At 42.3% G+C, this 27,562-nt stretch overlaps 1 protein-coding gene across 1 annotated transcript in view; it reads left to right on the top strand.

Moving 5' to 3' along the window:
• grin2ba (glutamate receptor, ionotropic, N-methyl D-aspartate 2B, genome duplicate a) overlaps window positions 1-12,296 on the top strand; it is a 74,495-nt gene extending 62,199 nt beyond the window's left edge. Inside the window, exons 12-16 of the mRNA XM_029508493.1 lie at window positions 258-445; window positions 5,824-6,062; window positions 10,023-11,607; window positions 11,644-12,052; window positions 12,125-12,296. Of these exons, the coding sequence (XP_029364353.1) occupies window positions 258-445; window positions 5,824-6,062; window positions 10,023-11,607; window positions 11,644-12,052; window positions 12,125-12,296 (2,593 nt within the window). The remainder of the gene's footprint in view (window positions 1-257; window positions 446-5,823; window positions 6,063-10,022; window positions 11,608-11,643; window positions 12,053-12,124) is intronic.
• Window positions 12,297-27,562: the final 15,266 nt, after the last annotated feature.

Raw genomic sequence — 27,562 nt, 5'->3', positions numbered from 1 at the left:
ACCTACTGTAGCTGAAAATCTCCAATAATACTTGGACTCCACCTGCTCAGTTTTCATTGAGCGTGCCTTTTTCACCAGTCTGTCTGCCAGCTCCAGCCTTTGGCAAACCAAGTGGAAGTCTATTACACTTATCAGCAGCTTAGTGCTATTTAGCAGGTTAATTGGAATGTTGTAGCAGTTATGTCTGACTCCCAAGTGCTAATTAATTGTAACCTATCTCTTTCTCTCTCTTCCTCCCTCTCTCTCTTTTGCACTAGCAAACTAGACGCTTTCATATATGATGCAGCCGTGCTGAACTACATGGCTGGCAGAGACGAGGGCTGCAAGCTGGTGACCATTGGCAGCGGCTACATCTTTGCCACAACAGGGTATGGAATTGCTATCCAGAAGGAGTCACTCTGGAAGAGACACGTGGACCTGGCCATCCTGCAGCTCTTTGGAGATGGTGAGACAGTGTGCTGTTTTCTTTTTATTTCTTCATTTATTGATAGACACTGCATAGTAGTGAGGTGTCGCTCGTGAACGAGTCGTTCATTTTGTATGACTCCAGAGTAACAAGTCATCTTAGTGGGTGATTTCAACTTTTTTCCCTGGTCCACAGGCTCAGATTCATACACAAACAGGTCTTTCGTTCACTTGTCTCATGGCCGCTGTGCAGGCTCAGTGTAGGAATGAGTGATTCGTTCACAACTCATAACTGTGGCTCTTTGGGTCTTCCGTTCATTATTCACATGGTTACAGCAGTAACATGACCAATGCTATTAATACTGGTGAGGAGAGCTATCTGACATTAGCACGAAAGCTAATGCTAGCTATGCAGCTATGGGATGGTTGTTTAATTTGCCTTTCTGTTGGAACAAATTCATACACTACAGGCCTTCAGGGTTAGGGTTAGGGTTAGGGTTAGTTAGTGACCAAGTAGGCTAAAGTGAATGGCCATCATAGAATGACATTTTTTAATGATAGGCAGAGCTCTCTAACCGGCAAATGAAGTAATCAGTAATTCCAACTTCAGTTGGCTGTGGCCCAAAAGGATGCTCAATAGTTTGACAAAAACAAACTTGTGTATTATATATCAAGTGAAGCAAACCATGTTGCTCTTCAGTGTTTGAAAGCCATGCTTTTTCAGTCATTACTTAAATGACAGCTACAGCACCACACTGGTTCCAAGGAACAAAATGAACAAATGATTTGAAAAAAGATTTGTTCATTTTACTGAACAAGATTAAAAGACCTGAGTCAGTAAAAATAACCACATTTCCCATCACTACAGCACCGCTTAATACCCAGTGAATACCAGTGAACCAGTGAACTGAGACTGCATTCAGCTGTGTTGATGTGATGCTCAGCAAAAATCAACAGATAAATCTGGCCTGTTCAACTGTTTTATTTTATTGACTTTGGCCACAGTTTCTACCACGTATCATCGATCATAACATGCTACTCACCGAGTTATTGCTGAAAAATGCAAAAGTGGGAACGACAGTATATCAAAATCTGGCAAAAAAATTTCGTAAAATTTAATCGAGAGAGATTTTAAATCATCTTGTGGCAAAACTGAATTAGTCACAACCCCTCGTAACAATAAAATATGGTGATTGTGCACAGCTTCACGAAGGGCTCAGCGTAAAATACGATTGATCTGCAAAACACGCTTTTGGCATTTGACTTAGTTCAAATGATGTTGAGACAAACCCACATTTCAGCAGCGAGCTCAGTGAGGACAGTTTCATCATGACCTTCATCTAGCTATTCAAATCTATGAAAATCCAAATTGTGACAGCCAGCTTTCAAAAGTTAATTTGGTTCACTGCTTTATTATTTGCCCACAACTTTAATTCGTATCTGTTTTGTAAAACACAATATTTGCAAGACTTTCAATTCTTAACTCACGCAAAAAAAAGGTTAGTCATACTTTGGGTTTCACCCACTCCCATCTGTTCAAAACAAGAACTTGCAGAGGGAGGACAAACTCACAGTTTATGTAAGGAATTTGTGTGGCTGGACTTAAGCGTTTAATTGGCTCTGCAAGTCAAAGTGTAGCGTAATCCCACCCTCTTGTACTTCGAGTACAAAAAGAAAAGGTGCTGCTAGAAATATAAGTTGAGATTTAGCTCCACCATGGGGGCTGGAGGCTTTATGATCATGCTTGCCTTTTATGGGAGACTGTTCAAGCTCTCCAGGGCTTGTTCTCTCGAAACACACTTCATTCCTTTCAGCTCTGGCCGGAGCATTAATGGATCTCGGAACAAGGAGGGAATGAAATGAAGGGTGTTCAAAATGTCCATTCCTGACCCATGCAGTACATGCTTTATGGTCTCCAAGCAAAAACTCTTCATCATAAACAAGTCAAAATGTCACAGACAACGGCTGCTCACCAAGTTTATCGACTTTCACAGTCTAATTTTACAATGTCCTCTTTTGATATACAGCTCAATTCAAAATGAGAATGTAATGGAAGTTTGGCGCCTGTGTGTTGTAGCAAGTTTATTTGGGCATGGTCCAGCATGTTGTGAGCATCCTGAACTAAGGGCCCGCCGAGGCCCACTATAGTGTGTCCCACTTAGGGGTGCCAGCATAGCTCTGAATGTATTTCAACAGTGTGTGTGTTCATGCGTATGTGTGTGTGTGTGGGCGCACATATGAATATGGGTCATGCCTCTGAAAATGATAGTGCCTATGTATATAAGTGAGCTGTGTGTTGGGGAGATAAAGAGGGTGGCAGAGATTGCCTATTTGTGACAGGTTTATTTTTATTAACCTACATACAATTTAGTAAGAATATTGTGTGTATTTTCTCCGGCTTATTGATTAAAGGTTATATTGTTTTTTGTTTTTTTTGGGGTATTACCAAAAAAAAAAAAAAAAAAAAATCAATCTCAAAAAGACTAATTTGTGTGTAAATGTTTTTAAAATAAGATGTGTATCCATGTGTGAATATGGGTCAGCTAATGGTAACATCTCATCTCTGCCTGTGCTGCCGCGACCGCATTCAGTACACAAACCAAGTGGCCCTGTCTCACCCCTCTCAGGATTTCAATGTCACTTTGCCACGTCTCACCATCCACTCCCCTCCTGGTGGCCTAGAAAGTGATCAGACTCACGTGGAAAGTCCAGTGGCCTGATATGAAGGCTGGAAAGGGGTCTGGGTGCTTTGACGCAGATGTGAGCAAAAAATATAACACAGAAAAAGAAACTGCAATTTTCATTGGTGATTTCTCATCAACTGCTGGATGGAAAGTTTTAAAAGTTATTCAGCTGAGCTTCATGACTTTTTAACCTTGAAGCCACTGAAATACCTGTTGCGTCATATCGGAGACACCTGACATGAGTAAGAAAAGAATTCCTTCTTCAACTTTTTTATCTAACACTGACCTCTAAACCACCGCTGTTAGTAAATGGTTGAATTCCATACTTTTCACTATTATATTGGCAAGAACTGAAGAGAAGGAAACAGGAATGAAGCAAAAAGTTTGTTGAAAAACTCCTCAAGGCCTTCAACTGTCCAGTATAATTATCATTCTCTCAGTTCTGTTTATTCCCTTTCATTCATTCCCTCGCATTACTCTATAAAGAATGAAGAGAATTAGTTCAAGGAAAAATGCCTCATTTGCTTTCTGGAGGAGAGCTTAATGTGAAGTTTTATATCACTTCAATGTCTGTATAAAATTGAGCGACTGCCAGCAGCTGGTATTTTGGATTAGTATGAACAATTAGCTCAACTCGCAATTACCAGCAAAATAGCATAGCATTAGCGATGTTTTCGCCAAGCTTAAAGTATCCAATGAAACATGCTACATGCTAATAGTGATTTTGTTGCTGTCCCATTTAGATATGTAAACTGTTTCTCTATTTGTGCTAAGCTAATTTAGCTAATTTAACTGGTTTCAGCTTCATATTTAGTTTACAGACACAAAACATGCATTGAGCTTTTCATCTAATTCTGCCAGAAAACAATATAATAAATAATTACAGAAATGTCAAATTATGGCTACATGGTCAAAAAGTGTTATTTTAGAAATACAGTAGTTTAAATTGATCTGTTTCAAACTAAGCACTGAACCACAGACTATATTTACATATTACAAAAAACACAAAGTGTTGCCAAGACAAAAAATAACTTACCTCTACTAACTGGAAAACTGTCATGGTTTTTGTAAATGGATAGTCTTTTTTCTTGGTTGTTATAACTTTATCCCATTATCCCATGACCTTCTGGACATTTGGAAATAGCTAATATTATTGCTAAAAAAAAAAGTACCGCTGTTTCCCAGGACAACGGCTAACTCTCATGTCAATGTTGTATTTTGTGCGATAAATGTCCACAGACGTTTTTAACATGCAGGAATCAGGAGTAAATAATGAAATAGACAATTTGAAGGTTGAGAACTGAATCCTGGTTAGTATAAAAGGCCCAGTGACATTGAAATGCTGCTGAGACATCTTTTCTTTTTTTCTTTTTTTCGTGTATGTATGTTTAAATGTTTATCACCATGTACTATGAAAAAAAGGCACATTAATTGCTGTAAAACACTTTTATGCTCATAAAAGTAATTTGTTAGCTCTGATGTCACCTAAAAAAATTTAGTAACATTCTTACTTTCATATTTTATACCTTTTACCTGTGCTGCAAATCCAGTCAAGGACAGCTTTTGCATCCCAACACCAGGTGTGCCCTCCCTTTCTAATATTAGATGACCAATAATCAACCTGAAAGCTGTCACATCAAAATAGTCTCAAAAGGGTTGCAGTAACCATTTACGTATCGGCAGGTATGACGAGAGGATGACTGTGTTCGTGTGTGTTTACTGGCCCGTCTGTGATGCTCCTGTCTGAGTTTGACTGCTGTGAAGCCTCACGTTGTTATTCAGAGGCCAGTCAGTGCTCCGGTGTAAGAGTCACGCTGACGTGCAGCGACAGCGGCTGAATATATGATTAATTAAGCGATGGCTTTGATAGAGAACAGCCCATGATAAAACAGAAGGTGACCCACAAAGAGACCAGAAGCTCAGGGACCAGCATCAGACGCAGTGGCAACCACACAAACCCACACGCAGACCCACACACAGACACAGACACACACACTGACATGCATGGAAATGTCTGATAGTCTGATTGAACAGATTATCCTGTTTTTATTCTATCATTCTATTTTTTTTAAAAACCTTTTTAAAAATTATATATTGGATTTATCTGTTTCTATACCTGCGTGATTGCGGACAGCAATGGTCTTTCTTTAGATACTTGTTTTAAAATCCACAGACACTGTGGTGAACGGAGATGCGTTCAGATCAGATAAGTGACCGATGGCCGTCTCTTCATCTCCCAGCTATAAAGCTTACTTCAAAACTGAGAGCCGTGTATCACTTCTAACTCTCCCCTTCAACCTCTCCCCCATGCCATCTCCCCTCCTCTTGTCTTCTGTTGCATCATCTCTCAATCCCTCATGTCCTCTGATACCCATCCTGTTATTACATCATATCCCTTCTTTCTGCTACATTTTTTACATTCCTTCTCCCTTTTTCTCTGCACTTTTATTTCAATTTTCATACCAATTATAAAAACACTTCTCCCTGTCCTCACCATGCCCCTATCCTGTCTTGCGTCCTTTATTCTTCTGTCCACTTCTATTCTTCTTCTATCACACTTCCTCTAACTCTTAACTGTCACCGTGTCCTGCCTTCTCATCCATCTGTCTCTGCCTTCTTCATGCCCCATACCATCTGTTTCTCCCTTCATACTGTCATTCTCTCTCTTCCTTCAATCTCTTTCTCCCCTGTCCATATTTCCCCTCATTGTGTCACTACCTTTTCATCCATCCAGGTGAGATGGAGGAGCTAGAGTCCCTGTGGCTAACGGGGATCTGCCACCATGAGAAGAATGAAGTGATGTCCAGCCAGCTGGACGTAGACAACATGGCCGGTGTCTTCTACATGCTTGGTGCGGCCATGGCTCTGTCGCTCATCACCTTCATCTGTGAACACTGGTTCTACTGGCAGCTTCGCTTCTGCTTCATGGGTGTGTGCTCCGGCCGGCCAGGCTTCGTCTTCACCATTAGCAGGGTGAGAAATTACAAAAAAAAATACAGTTTTTGTTCATATTTGAAGCTCAAGTGTCCAACTGGAGCATAATTACCACTGTTGTATTTGCTTTCAAATGTTCTCATTTACAGATTTCTGTCTGTTCGAGACCAAGCCAGCCCACATTTAACACCTTGCTTGCGTTTCCAAGCACTGAAATCAAGCATAAGCCCAGGAGAGTCACACTTTGGCACACTTCCCAAATTGTGCCATGACTGACATAAATTAAAATTAACAACTTCCGTACAGCTTTCAGCAGCAACTCTGTTGTCTTTGCCAGAGTTAAAACCAAAGATGATAACTTCCAAAAACTAGTACACTTTTGCTATAGCACCTGATAAGGAGCACTACGTAAAGTGGGGTTTGTATTTATTCATGTTTGCTTTGAGTCACAGATGAAGGAACGCTGTATTTTAAAATTTAAAAACACAGACCAAATTTCCATTTGTGGGTGAACTTTATAATTTGTGAGAGCTGATCGTTAACGTGAACACTTGTTGAAGGGCTAAGCGCGAAACATTGCTATCCTAATGTTGATAAGTTTGGTTTTTGTCAGTGGAGAAAATGGGGAAACGTGGATACAAACTAGTAAGTTCATTGTAATTATCCAATTAATGTTTTTGCTGAATCTTCCTATCTGAAGATTATCTGACAGCATTGCATTTATTTAATCATCCCTCCATCTTCAGTTTTACCCTCCCCAATGTGTCTGAAAAGAAAGAGTATATATCCTACGTGGCTAACCAAACCAAATTCTCACCTCCAAATTATAAACAGGAACAGGAGCTAACTCCTTTTGTTTTGAGGTTTAGGGTTGTCTGAGTCCATGAGGTAAATGTTTACAAAATGTTGAGCTGAAATCAATATTTCACTCAACTAAAATCAGCCACAGCCCTGGTGAGGGTAGATTACCGGATCCCAGGGGGCCAAAGTCACCCCAGAGGTATTTGATTTGCATTCCAATTGTTTTGACATGGCTGCGGTGTAATTCAGCGTGCGGCTCTGAAGGTGAATTGCTCCGGGCTAAACTACGTGGCTAATTTACAGCAGAGGGCCACAAACTGCTGCCTGCTCTCTCTCTCCATTTGATATGCTGCTGTGGTGCCAGAGCTGCTTGTGCCAAGAAAGCTCAAGAAAAAAACAAAAAACAAAAACAACATAACATTTCCCCCTCTCTGCTCTAACATTACGCTCCAGCGCCCAACTTTGATTATTTTGTATGGTGTTAATTTTATGTTGTTGCTGTTGCCTTGTGTGTGTGTCTGTTTGTGTGGAAGGAGCATAAAATACCAGTTGCCTAACTGTTGGTTGACTTCTCATTTTCAAAGACACACGGCTTGGCCTTGTTTGTGATCATTACATCATTGCAATTTGTATAGCAACTGAATCTGGAAGCAATATGCTTTGTATAGCATTCCGTGATTTCTCTCATTTACAGAAATTACCTCAGTTTCTTCTACAATGTGACATGAATGAACACTATGTGTCCGATTCACTGTGTTAAGATATTCAGGGGTAAATATTCATCGAATGTTCATTTGCATATGTAGCGCAGCGCTGGGACATCGCAAAACAACAGTGGACATTATTGTTTATTATCTTTCTACAATCCTCAGCTAAAGTGTCACATTGTCTCTTTCTCACTTCCCCCACTGATGTCCCTCCAGTCTCAGCCGTTTCTTCCCTTCTTCTTTCTTCTTTCTCGCACTGCTACTGACATTGATTCCGCTTTTTTAATTTCACAGCATAATCCAATAAACTTTATTGTTATTGCCGCAATTAACATTTAGACTCAGCAGTGTAAAAAATGAGACATCTGTCACGGTTGGCGTGAGTCACGTGGCCTGACTCATGGCTTCATGGTCGGTTAATGCTACCCTCAGAGGGGCTCAGCAGCTTTGTGAGCAGCTCTCCCCTGGCTACCTGCTCCTCCAGGTCCCACCCGCAATACTGAAACAAATGAATTATATCAATTTAAAAAGTCTCGAATGACTTTAGAACAGTAAATGTATTAGAGGCTTATCGCTCCTTTTTTCACGACCATCACATCACATCATGGCTGTGTTTGTTTGCATTGAGTACGACATACTTGCATTGCATATGGGCAGAGTTAAATTATAAGACACACCATGGACAATAGCTCCTCTATATGCAATCAGTGGGGCCACAAGTTATTTGTTGATTTCTTACATCTATCTGCCAGTGTAATCATAGATATTGCTGTGATTCCCCGGTGGATTGAAAATTCATAGGAACCCTCAGGCCAAAATTATTGCTATTCTCGCATTTTGTCCAAATAACCAGCTACTGTAGCACCAGGCTGGCTGCAGGCTGCCAACTGTTACAATATGTGGGCATGCGGAGAAGACAAACTCTGATGTTGAACTAGAAATCTCTTTGTTAAATGTCCAAGATTTAATACACTACAGTATTAGTCTATCTGTCTCTCTGAGTGTGGCCTGTTCGTGTGTGTGTGCATGAAAAAACCTAAAAAACACACAAATGTGCAGTTTGACCTTGCCCTCCAACAAAAACACTACTCAATACAACATAATCTTGAAAAATGTAATGGTGGCAACATAATCCACACATTAAGGTGGTTGCTGGTGAAAAAAATTCGGCTCGAGATGTGATTATGTCATAGATCTCTCATGAGAGGAAAGATCAGTGACAGCTTCAGCAACAGGTGGGGATGTAATCAGGACAATAAAAGAAGAAAAACAAAGAGATGAAGTATGGCAAATTATACAAACAGACAGATGGAAAAAAGAAACAGAGATGAGACAGATAAGGACCAGCCAAACATTGAAAGATGGTTCAATGTAAAAAAAAAAAAAGCTGGAATATCACGCAGGTGGGTGTATATATTCGTCCTGTGCCTCAAGATCCTCACTCAAATTCCATATTTCATAAATACTGTTGAGTCATTTTGTCAAGCGTGATATGTGGTTTCAGCCACTGTCAAGCTTTACATTCTTGGCTGTTAACACAGTGTGAAATTGAAAGAAGTAATAACATTATGTATAACCGCCCGAATGAGGGATGAAGGCCCTTTTGCTGCAATGCAGGCACTGTCCATGCAGCTAATTAACCACCAGAAACGAGTGGCCAGGGGAAGGAGAACCAAGGGTCAATGAGTCATATCAGCGGATGAAAAGGACAGACAGTGACGACTTGTACCGTAACACTAGAGAATATTTGACCGTCACTGACCCCTAACCTTTTGGCAGAATCTTGACCTCTGCCAAGGAGTGCAGGACATAGGTCAGCTTATCTTTGATTTCTATTGATTAAAGGCGTCCCTTTATTTCCACAGCTATCTACAGCTGCCCAGAAATACTGAGCAAAATCATTGTTCAGAATTGATTCAATCCTTTACCGTACCCATCTGTCATGCCTGGTTTGTGCCCTCCTTTTATATTCATTTTTATCTAAATATTGTATTGTACATCACTGAATGCAAATGGGGCAGTTCATCTTTCTGTCACTGTAATGTCCGGCAAGTTTCTCCTTGGCTTGGCCTTTGTCTTCAGAGGGGATTGCATTGTGGCCAGTAGCTCGGAGGGTTAATGGGGCTGAGGTGTTTAATAACTACCGGGGGATATTGTCAGCTGAATTCTAATCACATTGATTGGAAGTATTGACCGGTGGGACTCTGGGTTTTTTACAGCCTCTTTGCCTTTATCAATCATGCTCCATCCAGCAACATGATCCTCTCTGAATCTTCAATGGGTGTGCTCGCTTCATCTAACACTGGAATGTGTTACTGCATTTAAATTATATGTACATTGTTGGAAAGGGTTTCGTCATCGAGGTTTCAAAAAAGCTGGGTGGTCAGGGTAATCACATGTCTATTGTTTGTGTCGATGTAGACTACAGTAATAGTTGAATTTCAAATGTGCAGTCTTTAAAGCTCTGTTATGCCTGTGTTCCCTCATACAGGGAATCTACAGCTGTATCCACGGGGTGCAGATCGAGGAGAAAAGCAGCTCAGCATTGAACTCCCCATCAGCCACCATGAACAACACTCATTCCAACATTATGCGCCTCTTGCGCACCGCCAAGAACATGGCCTCCCTGTCTGGGGTGAATGGCTCACCGCACAGCGCTCTGGACTTCATCCGTCGCGAATCCTCTGTGTATGATATTTCCGAACACCGGCGCAGTTTGGCAGGCCACTCGGACTGCAAGGCTCCCTACCTACCAGAAGATAACATGTTCAGCGACTACATCAGTGAAGTGGAGAGGACATTTGGCAACCTCCACTTAAAAGACAGCAATTTGTACCAGGACCACTATCTGCATCACCATGGCTCAACGCTAGGACTCAGCGGACCTCCTGCCAACAGGCCCCATAGTTTGGGCAGTGCTAGTTCTCTGGAGGGCGGTATGTTTGACTGTGACAGCCTGGGAGGAGGGGTGGCTCCTATTTTCACCACCCAGCCCTGCTCAGCTCTCACCCACAGGAACATGAGCAAATTTGACCTACTGTCAGGACAGACACCTCCCTCAGGCCAGAGCTTTAAGGGTGGCCTGCCAGACCTGTATGGGAAATTCACCTTTAAAGGGGGTGCGTCAAGTTCCAACTACATCCCTGGCCATGGCTATTGTGGAGGGAGAGGAGATGAGGATGGTAATATACGCTCAGATGTCTCCGACATTTCCACACACACGGTGACTTATGGGAACCTGGAGGGCAATGCCAAGAAGCGCAAACAATACCGTGATAGCCTGAAAAAGAGGCCAGCCTCTGCCAAATCCAGACGGGAGCTGGATGAGATTGAGCTGGGCTATAGGAGGAAACCATACCACATCAGCCACCACCACTACCACAGCCGCCGCTCTACCTCCCCACCACTTCTACCCTCTGAACGCAAGAGAGGAGGTGGAGGTGGAGGAGGAAACAATGATGGGAACTCCTATCTCTTCAGAGAAAAGGAGAGCGTAAGAGATTTTTATTTGGACCAGTTTCGGCCCAAGGAGGGCGTCCCTCAGTGGGAACATGTGGACCTGACAGAAGGCCCAGGGAACAGAGATGGGAGCGTGGGGGCCTGCACCTCCCTGGTTCCAGTGGATGACTTCCTTAAGAACAAACCCAAAAAATCGGATTCAAAGAGCGGGGGTGGATCTGGGTTGGCAGGGGGAGAGTGGGAGTGCAGAAACTGTCGGGCTAGTGGGGGAGGCAAGCAGATGTCCATGCACGGAGGTGGTGGGTATGGTGGTGGTATGAGCTGCGGGTCCTCAGGAGGCGGAGGAAATAGCCGCCCCAGCTCTGCAACGTGCATGCGCTGCGAGGGCTGTAAAAAGACAGGAAACCTATATGATATCAGCGAGGACAACAACCACCTCTTGGAACAAATGGGGGGAGGCAAAGGTGGGGGAGGAGGTGCAGGCCCTCAGTCTCAATCTCAGGCCCAGCAAAGAAGGAAGAGTGGAGGATTCGGCAAGCCACTTAGACGACAACACTCATATGACACATTTGTTGACCTTCAGAAAGAGGAGTCAGGTGGAATGGGAAGTTTGATGGGTGGACTAGGAGGAGGTGGAGTGATGAGTGGTCCAGGTATGGGAGGGATGCTGCCCCCACCCAGGAGTGTTAGCTTGAAGGAGAAAGAACGCTACATGGAGGGCACCAGCCCCTTCGCACATATATTTGAGCGCCACGGGGGTTCGGAGAGAGAAAGGGAACGAGACAGGGACCCGCTGTTTTATGGAGGTGATGGCCGCAAAGGACCTGGCTCACCATTTGGCCTGTTTAGAGGTGGAGAGGGCCTCCACCGCCGCTCAATCGGAGATAGAGACATGAGAGAGCGGGATAGTTCTTTGATGGAAAGTGGAGGAGGGGGAGCGTTCTCTTTATCCAAATCTCTTTACCCTGACCGGGTAAACCAAAACCCCTTTATACCCACCTTTGGGGATGACCAGTGTCTGATGCATGGAGCCAAACAATATTACATGAAAAAGCAACAGCAGCAGCAACAAGTTGCCAAAAACAGCCGAAGTGACTTCAGGGGCCAGATGAGCACGACGTCATACCTGCCGGCCACTGCCACGGCTGGGGTGATGTCCAATGTAGCCCCCCGATTCCCAAAAGAGCTCAGCCTCGGTGGAATGAACCACCATGGCTCCATGCTGGGGGTCGGCCCCCCACGTCCCTTCAATGGAAGCAATGGCCATGTGTATGAGAAACTCTCCAGCATAGAGTCTGACGTGTGAGAGAAAAACTGGGGGGGATGGGGGGGGGGGTGTCAGATAATGACAGGAGGAGGAGGAGTCGAGGCCTGCAGTGTGAAGAGATCAGGGATGATTTTAACAATGCTGTCCACACACTGCAAACAGAGCCCATAGTCAGCCAGCAAGATGAGAGGCAGTGAAGCTGTGAAATAGAAAAATGCGATTAAAGGAAAAAGTCTTGAATTTTTTTTTTTATTTTTTTTTAAACAAAATCTGGGTAAAAAATCAGGACACTCTGAGGAGGCCTCAGAAATGGCCAAAGCTACTCTAGTTTTATGTCCCAACACAGTCAGTTAACATTCCCCTCAACTCAAGTCCATTGCTTCATCCACTAGTGAGGCAGAAGTCAATGTACTTGGTTATCACAGAGACATCGCACCTCATCTTAGTTTGATATTGGACGTGTGAGTGTAGTGTGACTTGATGGCTACCCGCTGAGAGCTCATGACGAAAGACTGCAAAAGTGGAGAGAGAAGCAAACTGCCCATCTGCCCCTGTGTCACCACAGAAAGGAGACATTTTCACGTCGACCAGGAGATGGCTGCTGCTTCCCTGTCCTGCTTCCCTGTCCTCCTCTCTCTTTGGAAGGAGACAGCCTGGTTCGTCCATCTCTCTCTCCATCCTGCACCTGCCCCACTCCTCTGTTCTCCCTCTTTTCTCCCAGCCCCCGTTCCTCCTCCTCACCCCTGACGCCAAAAGAGCTGATCTTGTTTGCTATGAGAAATACAATCACGAATGATAATAAGATATTCTTATAGAAAAAAACAGGGTATAAGAACAACAATAATACTCATAACATTGTGAATAACAAAGATGTTAGTATTGATTATGATAACGCAGCTTATGATATCACTAAGTTTTTCTTGTTTTATGTTCTGTTGGTAGAATATTTCACTACTGTTTTAGTGTCTGACACCGTATCCTGTCTGCCTCTGATGGCAGCAGGAATGTTGTTGTCAGTTCAACCACCAAACCAGAAAGACTGAGTCCTCAACTCCTGTTTTTCTGTTTTCTGTACAATATTTTACTCCATGCTCACTCATTTATACGCTCCTCTTGGAAAAAAACGGATCTCGAAGGCACATTTAGAGCCAACAGATCCTTACTTGACATCACAAATCAAGTCCACACACACACACTTAAACACATACAATTTTTGTTGGTCTGAACTTGTGTTACTGTGAACAACACATTTCGTCAGAGGCTGAAGCTACTGAGAGGAAGGACGTGCCTTAATGGTCTCCAGTGGATGTGTCCTCCAGTTCACGTGTGGTCCTCAGCGCGACAGCATCGGGCGGACTGGCATGCTTTCAGGCTGCTGTGGCGTTCTCTACTTTACATTTATGAGCCAAAACTGCAGTAAATATTTACAGCAGGTTTGAGACGCCGCACCCCGATGGTTTAGATACAAGACGCCGTTCATAGATGTTTTATAACTTTGTAAAATAATTTCATATGTCAAGGATGGGCAGTGCTTTATGATGCAGTTTCAGGATGTCTCACTGTCACAGATAGGCCCATGGGTCTCACTTCACAACACGGCAGCCTTTAGACCACTTCTTTTATTCAGGTTACATAACAGTCACCAGGCACTTACTTCTTTTTTCGGCCTCTCACTAGTATCTTGTAGATGGCATTACTTTTCACTCATGTAAGCAGCCTGAGAGACGCACACAGGAAGCTCTGTCCGGACAATATATGCACTGTCGTTAATGTAGGCAAAACGCTCCACAATGTGTAGGAGAAGTGTTGTCTCCCCGTGACAACGACGCTGATAAAGGAGGAGGATGTCTATTTGAGAGAGGCCTCTTGAACACTGATTGAGGTGTCAGCCATCTTGCTAAAGTTTTCAGGCTTTTCTCCTTCCTTTGTTTTTCTCTTTGACTAATGTAGATAGTCTTTCTAGAGAGGCCTCATTTATTGCACAGGACCTTTTACTCAGTGTAGGTTCAGGCGCTCAGTAGACATGCCTTATCATCCAATCACCTTCCTCCTCCCTCTCCCGCCCCCACCCCTGAGCTGTCTGATGATGACTCATCATATTAGCGTACAGAAAAAGGAAGCCTCTGTTAGTTATTTAAAGGATTGATCTTCGATTAGCTGCTGGTGTCAGAAGTTCAAGGGCTGCAGGAATGCTGGAGGGTGTTGAGTGTGATCCTTGTCAGTGCGTACTTTATCTCATACTCTGATCTAAATGCACCAATGTAATAGGTTGGCCTGTGTGCGTGCGTGTGTGTCTGTGTGTGTGTGTGTGTGTGTGTGTGTGTAAATGAAAGGCCTCTGTTAACACTGTCCAGGTGAGACTGATTTGAGTTAGCCTTAAATGAAACAGAATCCTCCCCCCTCCACAAACCCCAGCCCCAATAAATGACTCTCCCAAGAAATACATTGGGATCTCTGGAATTTTTATACGCACACCTTTTGAAAGTTCAGGTCAGTCCTTATCAGCGACAAGGTGTCAGACGGAGGCAGGAGAGCATGGGGGAAACAGTGAGGAACTCAGAAGGCGCAGAGGCAGGAAATCAGAGTGAGCATCAATCAGCGTCAGTACTAGTACGTTCAACCTTTTGCTTGTAAATAATATATTGAAAACTCTTTTCACTTTGTACAGTTAACAGACAGACAGGATGTAACTTTCAATATGTTTTACAGCAATTTAAGAAATAAAGAAAACAATAATAAAAAATTCATAAAAACAAAAAACACATTAACAAAAATATGCAAAGTATAGTTAAGACGCAAATATTACTAATCATAAGTGATATAATTGAACCTTTTTTTCTTTCAATTTCATGTTTACTTGATTATGATAGTTTACCAATCAGTATACTGATTATGTTAAGAATTATGCTTTTTCTTATTTTCACTAAAGTGTTGGAAAATTGAGGATAATTTATTGTAGGTGTAGACGTTTGGTGATAAAGGGGAAAGTTTAGTTTTAGAAGTCTTTGCTAAGTTTCCCTTGAATTGTGTTAGATTCTCTCTTTTTAAGGTAAGCTCTTCTTCATGCTTTTTCAGATTGATTCAATTATCTACACATTTATGTGATACAATATTACATGTATACATAGATGATATTTGCATATAGAGACAGTCTATTGTGATCCTTCATTTTTAAGCAGCAATCCTTGTTGAAAATTTACAAAACATTTGTTTTTTGGTTGCCCGTTATGTTTTGTTTTGTTTTTTTTTTTGTTATTATTATTATTGTTGTTGTTTATTTGTTTCACTTTTTCGTTTCTTTTATTTTGAGGGGGGGGGGGTGTTTGTTTTTTGGGGAGTTCTGGGCTCTAACGGTGATTGTTGCACACAGAATTTCGAGCCATTGTCGGCCCAGCCTATCCTGTTCCCTCTCTATGTTTGGGATAGACATCACTGTGGTAAAGGAAGATATAATACACACACACACACATATATATTTATGTACACACATGCACATACACACAAAAGCAGACTGGAGTTTCCAGTGTTGCTTCTGTTCATATTGCTGAAGACTACAGCACCAGACAGGTGCAGTTTCATCTTATTGAGGATCAATTTGAAGCTGAAATGCATTTGCGCAACCCCTTATTCAAAGGTGAAATGTTTGTTCTGTCATATTTGCCTCAATGTTGGGCTTGGCTTCCAGAGAACCAACTTGTTGCTATATTTTAACTCACATATTTTCTAAACAGTGTTATTTGACAGCTGCAAACGCTCAAATTCTTTAGATTCTAATTTATTTTGTGCAACTTTGTGCACTACTTATTGCTCTGTGTGAGACGAGAAAGATCATTTGTAATTTGCTGTGTACATATGCAATTTTGTCCCCATGCAGTCAGAAATGATTTCCCTTGCTCTTCCTCTGTGTGCCACTGATTTCAATAAGTCTCTATAATCTTCTCCATAGCCCAAAGAGAAGAAATTCATCTCTCCTCTGTTTTTCTTCTCAACTGCTTTCATGTCTAGAGGGTTGATTGAAAAGTGAAAAATGTGCCCGTGTGCACATAAACTCTGCATATTTTTCACACACGCTACCATGTTTATTCACCTCATCTGCAATAAGCCATTTCTTATTACTGCAGATTGTCTGTGCCAATATGTCAGGACCTGCAGTTTTTTCCTGCTCTGGATTGAGAGATAAGGCCAAGTTACAGCCGCTGGCTGGAAAGTGGATGTGCACCTGACGCTGGTGAAGCTGTACATCAGGCCTTTACCACCTCCAGCTGCTTCGCTGTGCAGCAGGCACACACAGGTTGTGCCGGCACTGCAGAGTAAGCAGCACTCGTCAGAAGCCTTTATTTCCCCTAAGGCCAGGTTGGTTCTAGACTTCCTTCTTTACACATGGGCACGCCACAACGCATTCAAACACTACATCTAGAGCTAAACACTGTGTCACTTTTTTTTTTTTTTCAACAACACAAGTTATGACTCTGGCTAGTTAGTGGGCTGGAATATCATGAAGGAGGATGTAATTCCCACCTCAGCTACCATGTGTTTTTGTGTCAGGAGTACTGACACACGGGGACCAAATAACAGCATGACATGGTCAGCTGCAGGGATCGATTCAATGCTTCAAAGTGACTTGTGAAAATGTATTTTTGCATTTACTATGTTTTGGAGGAAAAGCATTTGACAGGTTTGTTCATGGTGACTGATATTTTTAGTCACTCGTGTGTAATTTGATCTCATGCAGACAGGAGGATTATACTGTGAATATGACTGATGTATCATGAAGAGCCATGTAATATACCAGTTCACGCTAATCCATTACAGAACTTGTTACTTACTAATATTTCACAGTTCTTTCTGTGTGTGCGTGTATTAACATGTATTGATATTGCTTTATATCGATGCATACAAATTTTTTATTAAATTGTGTACAGTTTTGTTTGTTAATATTGCTGTTTTTCATCTTTATCATCCATAACTGGAGAGTGGATTGATTGAATGTGGATGAATTAATGATGACGTGACATAAGGGGTTGCTCCAAAATGTATTTCACAAGGTGAACAGGTTTGTGAAAACACAGAAGCTGCATAACCTGATTAAATTTAACATGGGTTGACAAAATCAAGTGTAATATATGAATAGTACCAATTGTATACATAACAATATACAAATATTATTCTTGGCCATTCTTTTCTCTTTTTGTGGCCCTTTTCTTTCAATTAATGCCAAAATTTTTACACCATACAAACAGAAAACCACACAAAAACAAATAATTGTACAGGTTGTGTAAATACTGAATATTGGGGAAGACAGTTACCTTTTTTTGTATGGAAACGATCAAAGTAATCTCAATAACAAAAATTAATCACATCATGACAAAAATTGCAAAAAAGAAAAAAACATCATTAAGGTACTTCTAATAAGGATAATACTGATATCTACAATTATAAGTGCTCAATTAAGACTATTCTTTCTCTTTGTACATGATGAACAAAATGAAGTGTTGAGTATTAATAATAAAAAACTAGAAGTTTCACGCATTTGGCATATGAGTCTTTTTAAGCTTTCTTGTACTTACCTCTGACAAAGTCGTGCACTTGATTGCTTTAATTTGGCTGCTTTATTCATGCGTGCAGAAGTCCACCTCTGCATGTCTCTCTCACCTCAATTTTTCACTAAGTGTGTGTGCCTACTGGAGTGAAAATACATCATATACACCATCCAGTCTGTCTGGCCTTCCACCTTCCGTCTTTCCTTTCTCTCTGGCCCCTTCGGAGCAGACTCACCTCTAGAGAGTCCTGCTCCTCCATATCTTTTGCTTTCTTTCACAATCATGTTCACTGCCATGCTCTCAAAAGCGCTATCTTTCTGTCACACACAAGCTCTTCCTCTCCCTGTCCCTCTCCTCGCGCTCTGGGAGAGGAGGAGAGGAGAGGTCTGCCTTAGAAGAGCCATATGGTGACTGTATGGTGGAATGGCTGGGCCTGGGTCTGTCCCCACTACAGCCCACACTGCTGTTGGTGTCCAGCACAGCTTTGTCTGATTGCGTCTAGCGCCCTCGGGGTTCTCTCCTCCTGCTCTTCACCCCACCCCCACCCCCACTGTCATTGTCCATGCCGGACTGTGCAGCAGTCAGTGGACCTACTTGAGACCTTATCAAGTAAGATACCCCATTATGCTCTTCTTCTGTGCCCTCAGACAAGGCTGTTTTGTGCTGAAGTTGAAAATGAGGCCGAGGCTGAAACGGTATGTGCTTCAGTTCACCTTTGACACAGCACAAATCGGTAAATAACACCATAATGCTCTTATCTTAACCTTTATTTATGAGCAAAATCAACAGTGAGATTGAAGGTGCCTTTCACGATGCACAGTAATTATCTGAGGTCAGGAAAGCTGGCCAGTTTGGAAAATCAGGATGATGGAGGTAAATGAATAAAAACCACCCTTGTCAAGGCAATCACCATCAAACTGTCATTTGGAATGGCGTTGGGTTTTTTTCTGCCGTCTCGATTGCTGTTCAGTTACATCGTGTTTGTACTGGGCAGGTCCAGGTGGATCAGGGGGATGTTGCTGTGGCCTCCCAGAGGAAATCAAAGCTAAAAATCATGTGCTTTTAGTTAAGCTGATACTGTCAGGATATGTCTTGAGTCTCCTTTTTAATGTAGGATTCATGGTTATAATTTTACACACACAAAGAGCAGGCTTGCTGAATTTCTATAAGAACACCTTGTGGAGATTGGAAAGCAAAATTCAATAGGCAAGGTTTTGTTGTAGGTGTCAGTTTATGTGACCCCTCAAATTGCAAAAACACTTCAAACAGCCATGTACTTTTTCACTGTTGTGTGAAGTCAGGCTGTGCCAGGCAGTACATTTTCCATTTTGTCATTTTAACAAGCACATCTTATCTGGAGTGACTTAAAGATGCATTAAGAATTTTACTGCCTCATAGTGCAAAATGACCACAATATAACTGCAGGGGATTGATGGGGTTGTTGATGAGTGCCAATGACTCACCACTTATTTTAGTAAGGAGACTTTCAGCACTCCCCTTTCTATCCATATCTCCACATTATCATCTGGTCAGAGGTGGAGGATGGGTTGACTCAACCAGCACTGCAAACAAAAAAATTACAATTTTGCTTTGCAATCAATACACACATCTATTATATTTCTCATCTGATCCAAAAATCTTGTGATTTTCAAATGAAATTAAGGAAAGGCTGTCCGTTTTTTCACAGATCTGCTGATGTTCATGTTGATGCAACCACATTGTGCTGAGGTTAGAAAAGCAGAAGCTACAAGTTCCCTCATAAAGAAAAATCAGTCCAACATCAAGACGATCAGTGACTGTGAGGCACATCATGGCATTGGCAGAAAAGTGTCAACAATTTGAGCCATTCCACCTTCCAGAGTTACGTTTTTTCAGTGGTGATGCTGACCTGATGATAACCAGTTAATTGACCAGTGTACCAAGGGTTCATCCACTGGGGAATGTGCACGTCTATGCAACTATACAGCTATCCATTCAAAAGTTGAGATATTCCAGTCTGAAACAGAGAAAAATGGTGATATCACTCAGCAACAGCAAATCACACTGTACTTATACTAGATTTACACTTCTACAGTAATTTAACATACAATAATACTATTACTTTGGCATCCACTCTGTATCCTCACTACCCGACCTACTATAAAGCATTTCAGCCTTTCACCCATACCTGCTCGCAGCAGCCCATCTGTCCCCCACCCTGCTATGATGGCACCCATCTCCCCATTCATCATCCCTGTAGCAGTACACACCCCCACACTCCTAGCTCACATTAATTTTTCAGCCACACTGGCAAGCAAGACTTATTAAATTATTGATGGAGGGAGTGAGGTGCGAGGAAAAAAAGGATGGGGTCTATTAGTTAGATAGAGAGTCACATGTGAAGTTGCACACTACCTCCACCTAAACTGTGAAATATCACTGATGTTGTTACAGATTTGCTCTTGTTACTCTTGGAGAGCTAGACAGTCTGAGGAGAATCCTCACATGTGCCAATCTGAACTCAAACCTTTGGCAAAATGCCCCTCTGTCTGCCTTTCAGTGTTGCTGTCTCCATCACTTGATATGCTTTCTAAGACCAAAACCTCCTCATCTGTTTAACTGTCATTATCCCACTTTCACCCCACCCCCTCTAACCAAGGCTCCTTCCATTGTGCATCATCTTGAATTATGAGGATGAGGTGGTGTATGCGTGTGTGTGTGTGTGTGTGTGGATGGGGCGTCACACTCATAAAAGAAGGATTGGCCTGTGAGTGTGAGTTATGGATCAGAGTTCACTGGATTGTGGAGAATGAGTGAGACAGAGGAAAGAGGTGGACAAGATGGACGGAGAAGAGGGGTCAAAAGGACAGATGACTGTGGTGGAGGTGCTGCAGTTCCACAAGCAAATTCCTCCATTTCAGTGACACAGCTCACGTTAGCCTTGAAACTTGTGACTTTAGGAGGGCCATTTGTTTGCAGAACATTGCTCAGCTTTTTTTTCAATGGCAGCATCTAACCAAGATATCCACAGCACCACTCTGCCGTTTTCTCCCTTCTTATCTCTCTCTCTCTCTCTGTTTGCCCGTTCTCTTTCTCGTTGGTGAAGAAGTATTTTGAAGTACCTACATTTTTACCAATTTACAGTTACCTAGCAACAGGATATATTATATCAAAGGTCTGGGCAGCCATGTATGATTTACAGTATTTGGACAGACCAATGCTATTTACTTAGTAAATGTGAGACCAAGGTCTAGAAGATAAAAGATCATGCTGACCACACACACACAGAGAGAGAGAGAGAGAGAGAGAGGGAGAGAGGGAGAGACTGCAAACAGCAAACAAACTGCTCCTTGAGGATTAAAACACCAGTCTGTAGACTACAGAGAAAGTAATGTTCATCATTATGTTGTCATTTGTGTGTAATCACCTGATTCATCACCCGTTCGCCTCAGAATTTGCCATTTTGTAGCTACGCACAGGTATGGTCTCTCCCATACAGGCAGCCATGTTGCACTGCCATGTTTCTACAGCAGCCCACAGCAACACTTTCTCTAGTGGAAGCCATTGGTTCTCAACCTGAAGGTTAATGTAGATTCTCCTATATGCTGCAAAAGGGAGAGGAGACATATTCAGTTGGCTGCAGTCTACAACCTCATCACCAGATGGCACTGAATCCTACACGCTGGTCCTTGGACTGAGCAGGTTACTGAGTGGTGTGTAGGACCTGAGCTGCTTGTGGAATTGAGCATCTTCGGGGGTGGGGGTAAGAGACTAAGAGAGGTAATGCTTTCAGTTGGGCACTTTCACCTCCCAGGATGTTACAGACCTGCATCATAATGAGCCTTTGTTTGAGAATTGATGTTTGATTTGGACTGATATTCCCAAATTCATTCAATTCAATCTTCAAGGAATTGTATGACATTTTGGAAATTTGTGTTGAAGTTAGTTAGATGAGGGAATCAATATATGACTTGCAAATGCTATGCTACAACTGGAAATGGGCCTAGCTGGTCAGCTTACAAAGAGTGAAAACAGAAAATACTGAGAAAATAAAATCCTCCAAAAGGTCCGCATAGGTCGTCAGTATTCACTCGTTTGGGCCAGTCAGTATGCTGCAAATCATGATGTTGATGCATGCGTTAATGTTTTCAAGTCAGTAATGACACCTGGAGTGAAAGTTACTTGAACACAGTTTAGCACAAATAGTTAGTGTTCTCTATCACACAGTTATTCACAGCACATGTGTGCAGACAAAATGACCGAGAGATGCGTGGTGATGAGGAGATGATGAAGAGAAAGATGGAGTGACAGGACAGCAACAAGTGAGAGAGCACTGCTACTCCAAAAAAAAAAACAGGAGGTGAAAAGGATGTGCTGAGGAGAAAGGGTTAAAGAGGAGAGGGGAGAGAGATGGTTGCCTCGGCAACAGCAGCCCGCGTTTTTCTCTCTTTCTTTATCAATCCCTCTTGTGCACACACACACACACACACACACCAACATCCACTTGCATGCTCATGTTCACGCCCTCATCTCGTCTCCCTGTAGCACACAGCTAAAGTTTTGCAGGTCTATATCAGCTGATGCTGTGGCAGAAATCTGAGGCATGGGATGTACTTTGAAATGAACCGTGTCGTACAATGAGCCCACCTGCATGATATCATATCATATCGTATCATATCATGAATTTCTATTAGCACTTTTCATTCTTAGCAACATTGTATGTATGTATGTATTGTTGTATGTTTTATTGTTATGTAGATTTATAGATCCTGACAGGAATTAAATTTTTTCCATGTCACCTACTCAGGTATTAATGCAGCTCTGTTGTTCTCCTGCTGAGATGAAATTAAATGTACAGTCACCACAAGGCGCAGTGAATAATAGGACAACAATAATAGTTTATTGATGGAGCTTTAGGTTGCCATATGCCGACAACTCTGTTTTCCACTGCAACATTTAATAGACCGGTTGCTTCTGGGAAATATACCACAGTGTGTCAAATGCCTGCACTGTACTGTACTTACACTGCAACACATGCAGACACTGCAAGCTACACACTCCCTATCAGCTTTTTCTCTGCTGGCCACTGTGGTGAATCAACCTGCTCAGTCTTCCTGACTAAAGCTTGTCATGCATGTATCTGTGTGGTGCATCGTCTCATGACAGCCACCACAGGGGGGAGGAGATCCAGCATCTAAGGTCACTTCTCCCATCACACGAGGGGCGTTTGGAAGCTTGTGTGTCCTGAGTGATGAGCGTGTGTGGGTGAGGGTGTGAAGTGCGTTGTCTTTGTTTTTTCTGTGTGCATGAAATTTTTACACAGAATCTCATGTGGCCCTGCTCTAGACACGTGAGAATGTGGCACCTTCGGTGCACTGGTGTGAATGTATGTGTGTGAAGTCATGTATGATTGTAATGTGCACACTGTGTGTGCGTGATGTGTTGGCACCCAGTGTGTGTGAGGGAAAGAGATATATCACTGAGAGAAAGGAGCGGAGTAATAAAGCACAGAGGCCTGCCACCTATCACAAGGACAGTAGAGAGATGATGATGGTACCATCAAATTTAATAGGCAGCAGGAGAAGGTGGGTGAGAGAGAAGAAGAAGACAAGAGGAAGTGTGGAACAGCTGAGGGGAGCTTCATCTGCGATGGCAAAGAAAAGGGGACGAATCACTATTCTCCTTTTGACATTGTGTAGTATGTCTCATTCAAATTATGATCCCAATATGTCACTAAAAAAACCTTGACTCTATGTTTCACATCTCCCACCACCCAACATCATTCACCTCTAAATCCATTGGATCAACTTGTTACCTGACATTCAAGCTCAGCACACTTTCAGTTCTGCTGTTTGGGATGCTGATGCTGAAGGCAGGCCAGCCCTCTAACCCCCCCCCCCCCCCACCTCTGCCTCTTTCACACTCTCCCACCCTTCCTCCATCCCTCCCGGTATCCGTAGTGATTGGAGGCAGGATTGAGAGGTTGCTAGGAGACGAGCAGATTGTGGCAGCCTGCCTCAGTGTGAGAGGAAGTTATGTGAGAGTGGTAAGGCATATTAGTCGAGAGCGCCCCCTGCTGAACAACTGCTGGCCATTTATGCCAGCAATAGAAATGATCTATTCAATGCCTCATGCCTCCTCTCATCTTTAGGGAATATGCTGAAGAATCACACAGAGGTGAGTGTGTGTGTGTGCTTGTGTGTTTAAGAGGGACAGATATTTAGAGCTATGTTATGCTCTTTTTGTTATTTTATCACGAGATTTGGAAAATATCATTTGAAAGATGGGAACAATCACTGTAATGGTGGTAGACAGAGCCAATGCTGATTATGTCCCTTTGAGGAAGATATGTCTTTGCATCATCAGTCCCTGTTAAGGTCACAGATTTAGAGTTGGAGATGTTGCAAGCGTATTTCATCCAGGCTACATCATGCTCTTTGATCTACGAGAGTTTCAGTGGAATTGTGAGGGGGGCACCACACCTAGCAGCAATCAAAGTTCAAGATCTGTTTTCTCTATGTATGCAGAATCAAGTTCTCAAAGCTGTGCCCATTCTTCTGATATAACGCTTAATGTCTGCGGGACACTAATTGTGAAATTGTAGGACACTCCGAATGAAGACGGATCAAAGACTGTGAAATTGCAGCAAAGCATAACTTTAGAGGCACTCACTTCAAAGGGACTGATGGATTGGGATTTCAGACAAAATAATATGAGGACTATTTTCCATGCTTTAATGCAACGCCTGATAGTAAGCATAAGATCACAGCTGCATGTTTGTTGTATGACTCTGACTCCCTGTGGTCATCAAGGAAACTGCAAATCACTGTTGCACGTGGGCTTGTCATTAGTTGCTGCTGCAGGATGCTAATGTTATCCTGGCTAGTAATGTGTTTTGGGTGCAATTGTCGCATGGGCTGCCAAATGTTTTCTGTTTATTTTAGCAGCTGTTCCACCCACCCAAATGAATCGTGTGGCCATTGACTGGAACGATGCTGCATTATGTGTGTGTGTACAGGTATTTACATATACAGTGGAAATGCATAGCAGAAAAAAATAATAAAGAATATTCACAAATGAGGCTAGCAGCAAAATAATGTGCAGCGTATTGTTAGCATGGGCCAATGTAGCCTTATGATAGGTGCATAAATTGTTATTACGGGTAGCACTTTAGCAGACTATCTTCCAATCATAAAGTTTTCTTGGACAGTGTTGCCGAGCAGCAGCAGACATGGACTTGGACTGCACGTTTTAGATTTTGTAACCCCTTCACATATAATGGCAGTACATTAAGAGGTCATCACTGGGAAAGGAAGAGGTGATTGCATGTAAAAACCAACTCTAATGTTAATTGGGCGCTTGACTATTGTTCTCAGACGCTCTTGAATAGCTGTGGACCTATCCTGAAACAACCACACTACCCAGAGTAGTGAGTGTTGCGCTGTGATTCTTAAGATTGTTATCAAATCATCAGCAGTCATTATCTGCTATTATATCCACAGGCACAATCAGTGACAGAAAGAACCTCCTGACCAGCCTCACACCTTCTCATAAAAATGACTTTTAAGAGTGGATTATATTCAGGGTGGTTAGCAAGGCACTTATCCACTGTTCCTCTCTCCACGCACTCAGGTTATTGAGCTTTGTGCCAGCTGAGTTCTGCCCATTCAGCTGCCTGAGTGACATCACGTTCGCCGCAAGCGTGTGGCCGATATGTACAAAACCAGACCAATTGAACACAGGAAAAAAATGCAAACATCTAAATGTTACATTATGATACATTAAATGTCCTCTTTCACTTTTGGCATGTCAAAGCGGTATCAACCATTAACTACAATGAAAATGAAAATGAAAATGCAGTTAAAATAAAATGTATCATCGAACTTTATTTTAGTCATTTTAAATGAAAGACGCTTATCAGTACAGGGATGCAAAAGCAACAAGGGCCCTACACAACTGTCGGCTCAGATGCTCAAACTACAAAGACAGTTTGCTCCACTTTGAGGGTTAAAAATCAGATTGCCTACTGTATTTTGAAAATGTTATCAATACAACAACATTTGGCTCTCTTATTTCTGTCACATATTTGACTTTAGGTTAGTCTCAAATGCAATTTAAAAAGCACAACAAAGCTGCAAGACATAGGGCTCTGCTGAAAGGACCTTCTGTTGTGAGAGAAGTGCTCATCACAATCACCTTTTTCAATTCAACCGAAGAGAGAAAACAATTCTGTAGGACAAGAGTATAGACATGAATGTTTGAGTGTCACAAAGACTCAGAGGGCTTTAAGTGTGTTCAAAAACCAGTTGCTTTCCCTACAACCGTGTGCTTTGAGCATCCTCTAAAAGATTTTGTGACCTTGTTGGTGATGGAGAGAGTCTGTGTGTATCCCAGCAGGCGTTCCTGTTGATTGGACAAGCCTGGCTGGCTGACTTGCTGGCCCAAAGTATCAATGCCCTTTATCTTGCCTCTCAGCTCCTACACTTCGACTTTAGTGGCAACACAAGTAGACAACTGCTCACGAGTGATTCATAGTTGAGGATTTGTGGTCGACAAACAAGTGTGTCTGTATGAAACAGCACATGTAGAAAGCAAATGTAGATATGTAGCCTAAAAATTATCCACAGTTAAGGCTCTGTGATGCAGTTGCTATGGCAACTATGATAGAAATAGACGTGTATCTGCAAGAGAATGAAATGTATTGAACTGTTGTTTAGAAACTGAGAGAGATTTTACTCTTTTGATTGGCAGCTTAAGTGAGTGACTGCATACAGATGTGTTTTTGTGTGCTAAGTGTGAGCATGGTGCATGTGTTTGCAGACTGCATTCTTCTCTGATCGAGTGTGTATGTGTCTTTGTAAGAGCATGTGTGCTATGTATGGATAAATGTATGTTGTGCGGAATGTGTATGTGAGAGACACACGCTCACATATGCATACACGGTTGGTGTGTGCACATGCATGAGACACTGCAGTGCATTAAAAGTGCAGCAGCATGGTTGGGGGGCACAGGGCACATCATTATGATGGTAGGAGAGTGTGACTGGGGCTGCACTGCACTCACTGGCCCTGCGTGACAGCAGATAAGCTCAGCCACAGACAACACAATAAATTTAATGGGAAAACGATTCTGTTTGTAGCACCTCTATTCTTGTTTTGGCCATAATGATGCTCTGAGACAGTCTTGTCGAACATTAACCACTAGCTAGATGTGATGGTAATGATTTAAGTGGATTTTCTGTGTGGAAAAAATTTTACGAATTAAAAAAAAAACAAACAACAGAGCCACACTAAGTATGCATTACAGCAGAAATCGCAATAAACTTCAGCTTCATCCATTTTGCTACAGTCTTCCTCCAAGTCAGTCATGCCTACCTATTCACAAATCGTCCGTTATCAGTTATCAGTTATGGACTTGGTCACAACCTGGCACTTATTCAGTTAGATCTCCTCCCCTTGTTGCCTTTGTGCCCCAGTGTCTTCGTTAGGTTTCCTCAATTCACTTTGACTTGTGATGAAATAGGAACAAAGGATCTGTGTGAAAACGTTCATCCCACACTTTCAAATAATCTATCTGCTATTGTGATCTTCTATTTTACGGTGTAAATAGGTGAAAATTTGTGAAAAAGAAAAAGCCTCAGAGAGGGAGGGGGAGATGGAGGGATGTGATGGAGAGATTAGGGAGGGGGTGCAGGAATATGAGTGTGTATGCATTTTCAAGGCGGTCTTTCTGTTGCAAAAAAAAAAAAAAAAAAAAAAAAAAAAAAAACAGTAGTCTAACAGGAAA

This window comes from Echeneis naucrates, chromosome 8 (genome assembly GCF_900963305.1).
Source record: "Echeneis naucrates chromosome 8, fEcheNa1.1, whole genome shotgun sequence".
NCBI lineage: Eukaryota > Metazoa > Chordata > Actinopteri > Carangiformes > Echeneidae > Echeneis > Echeneis naucrates.
This window is presented reverse-complemented; position numbering and strand designations above follow the sequence as displayed.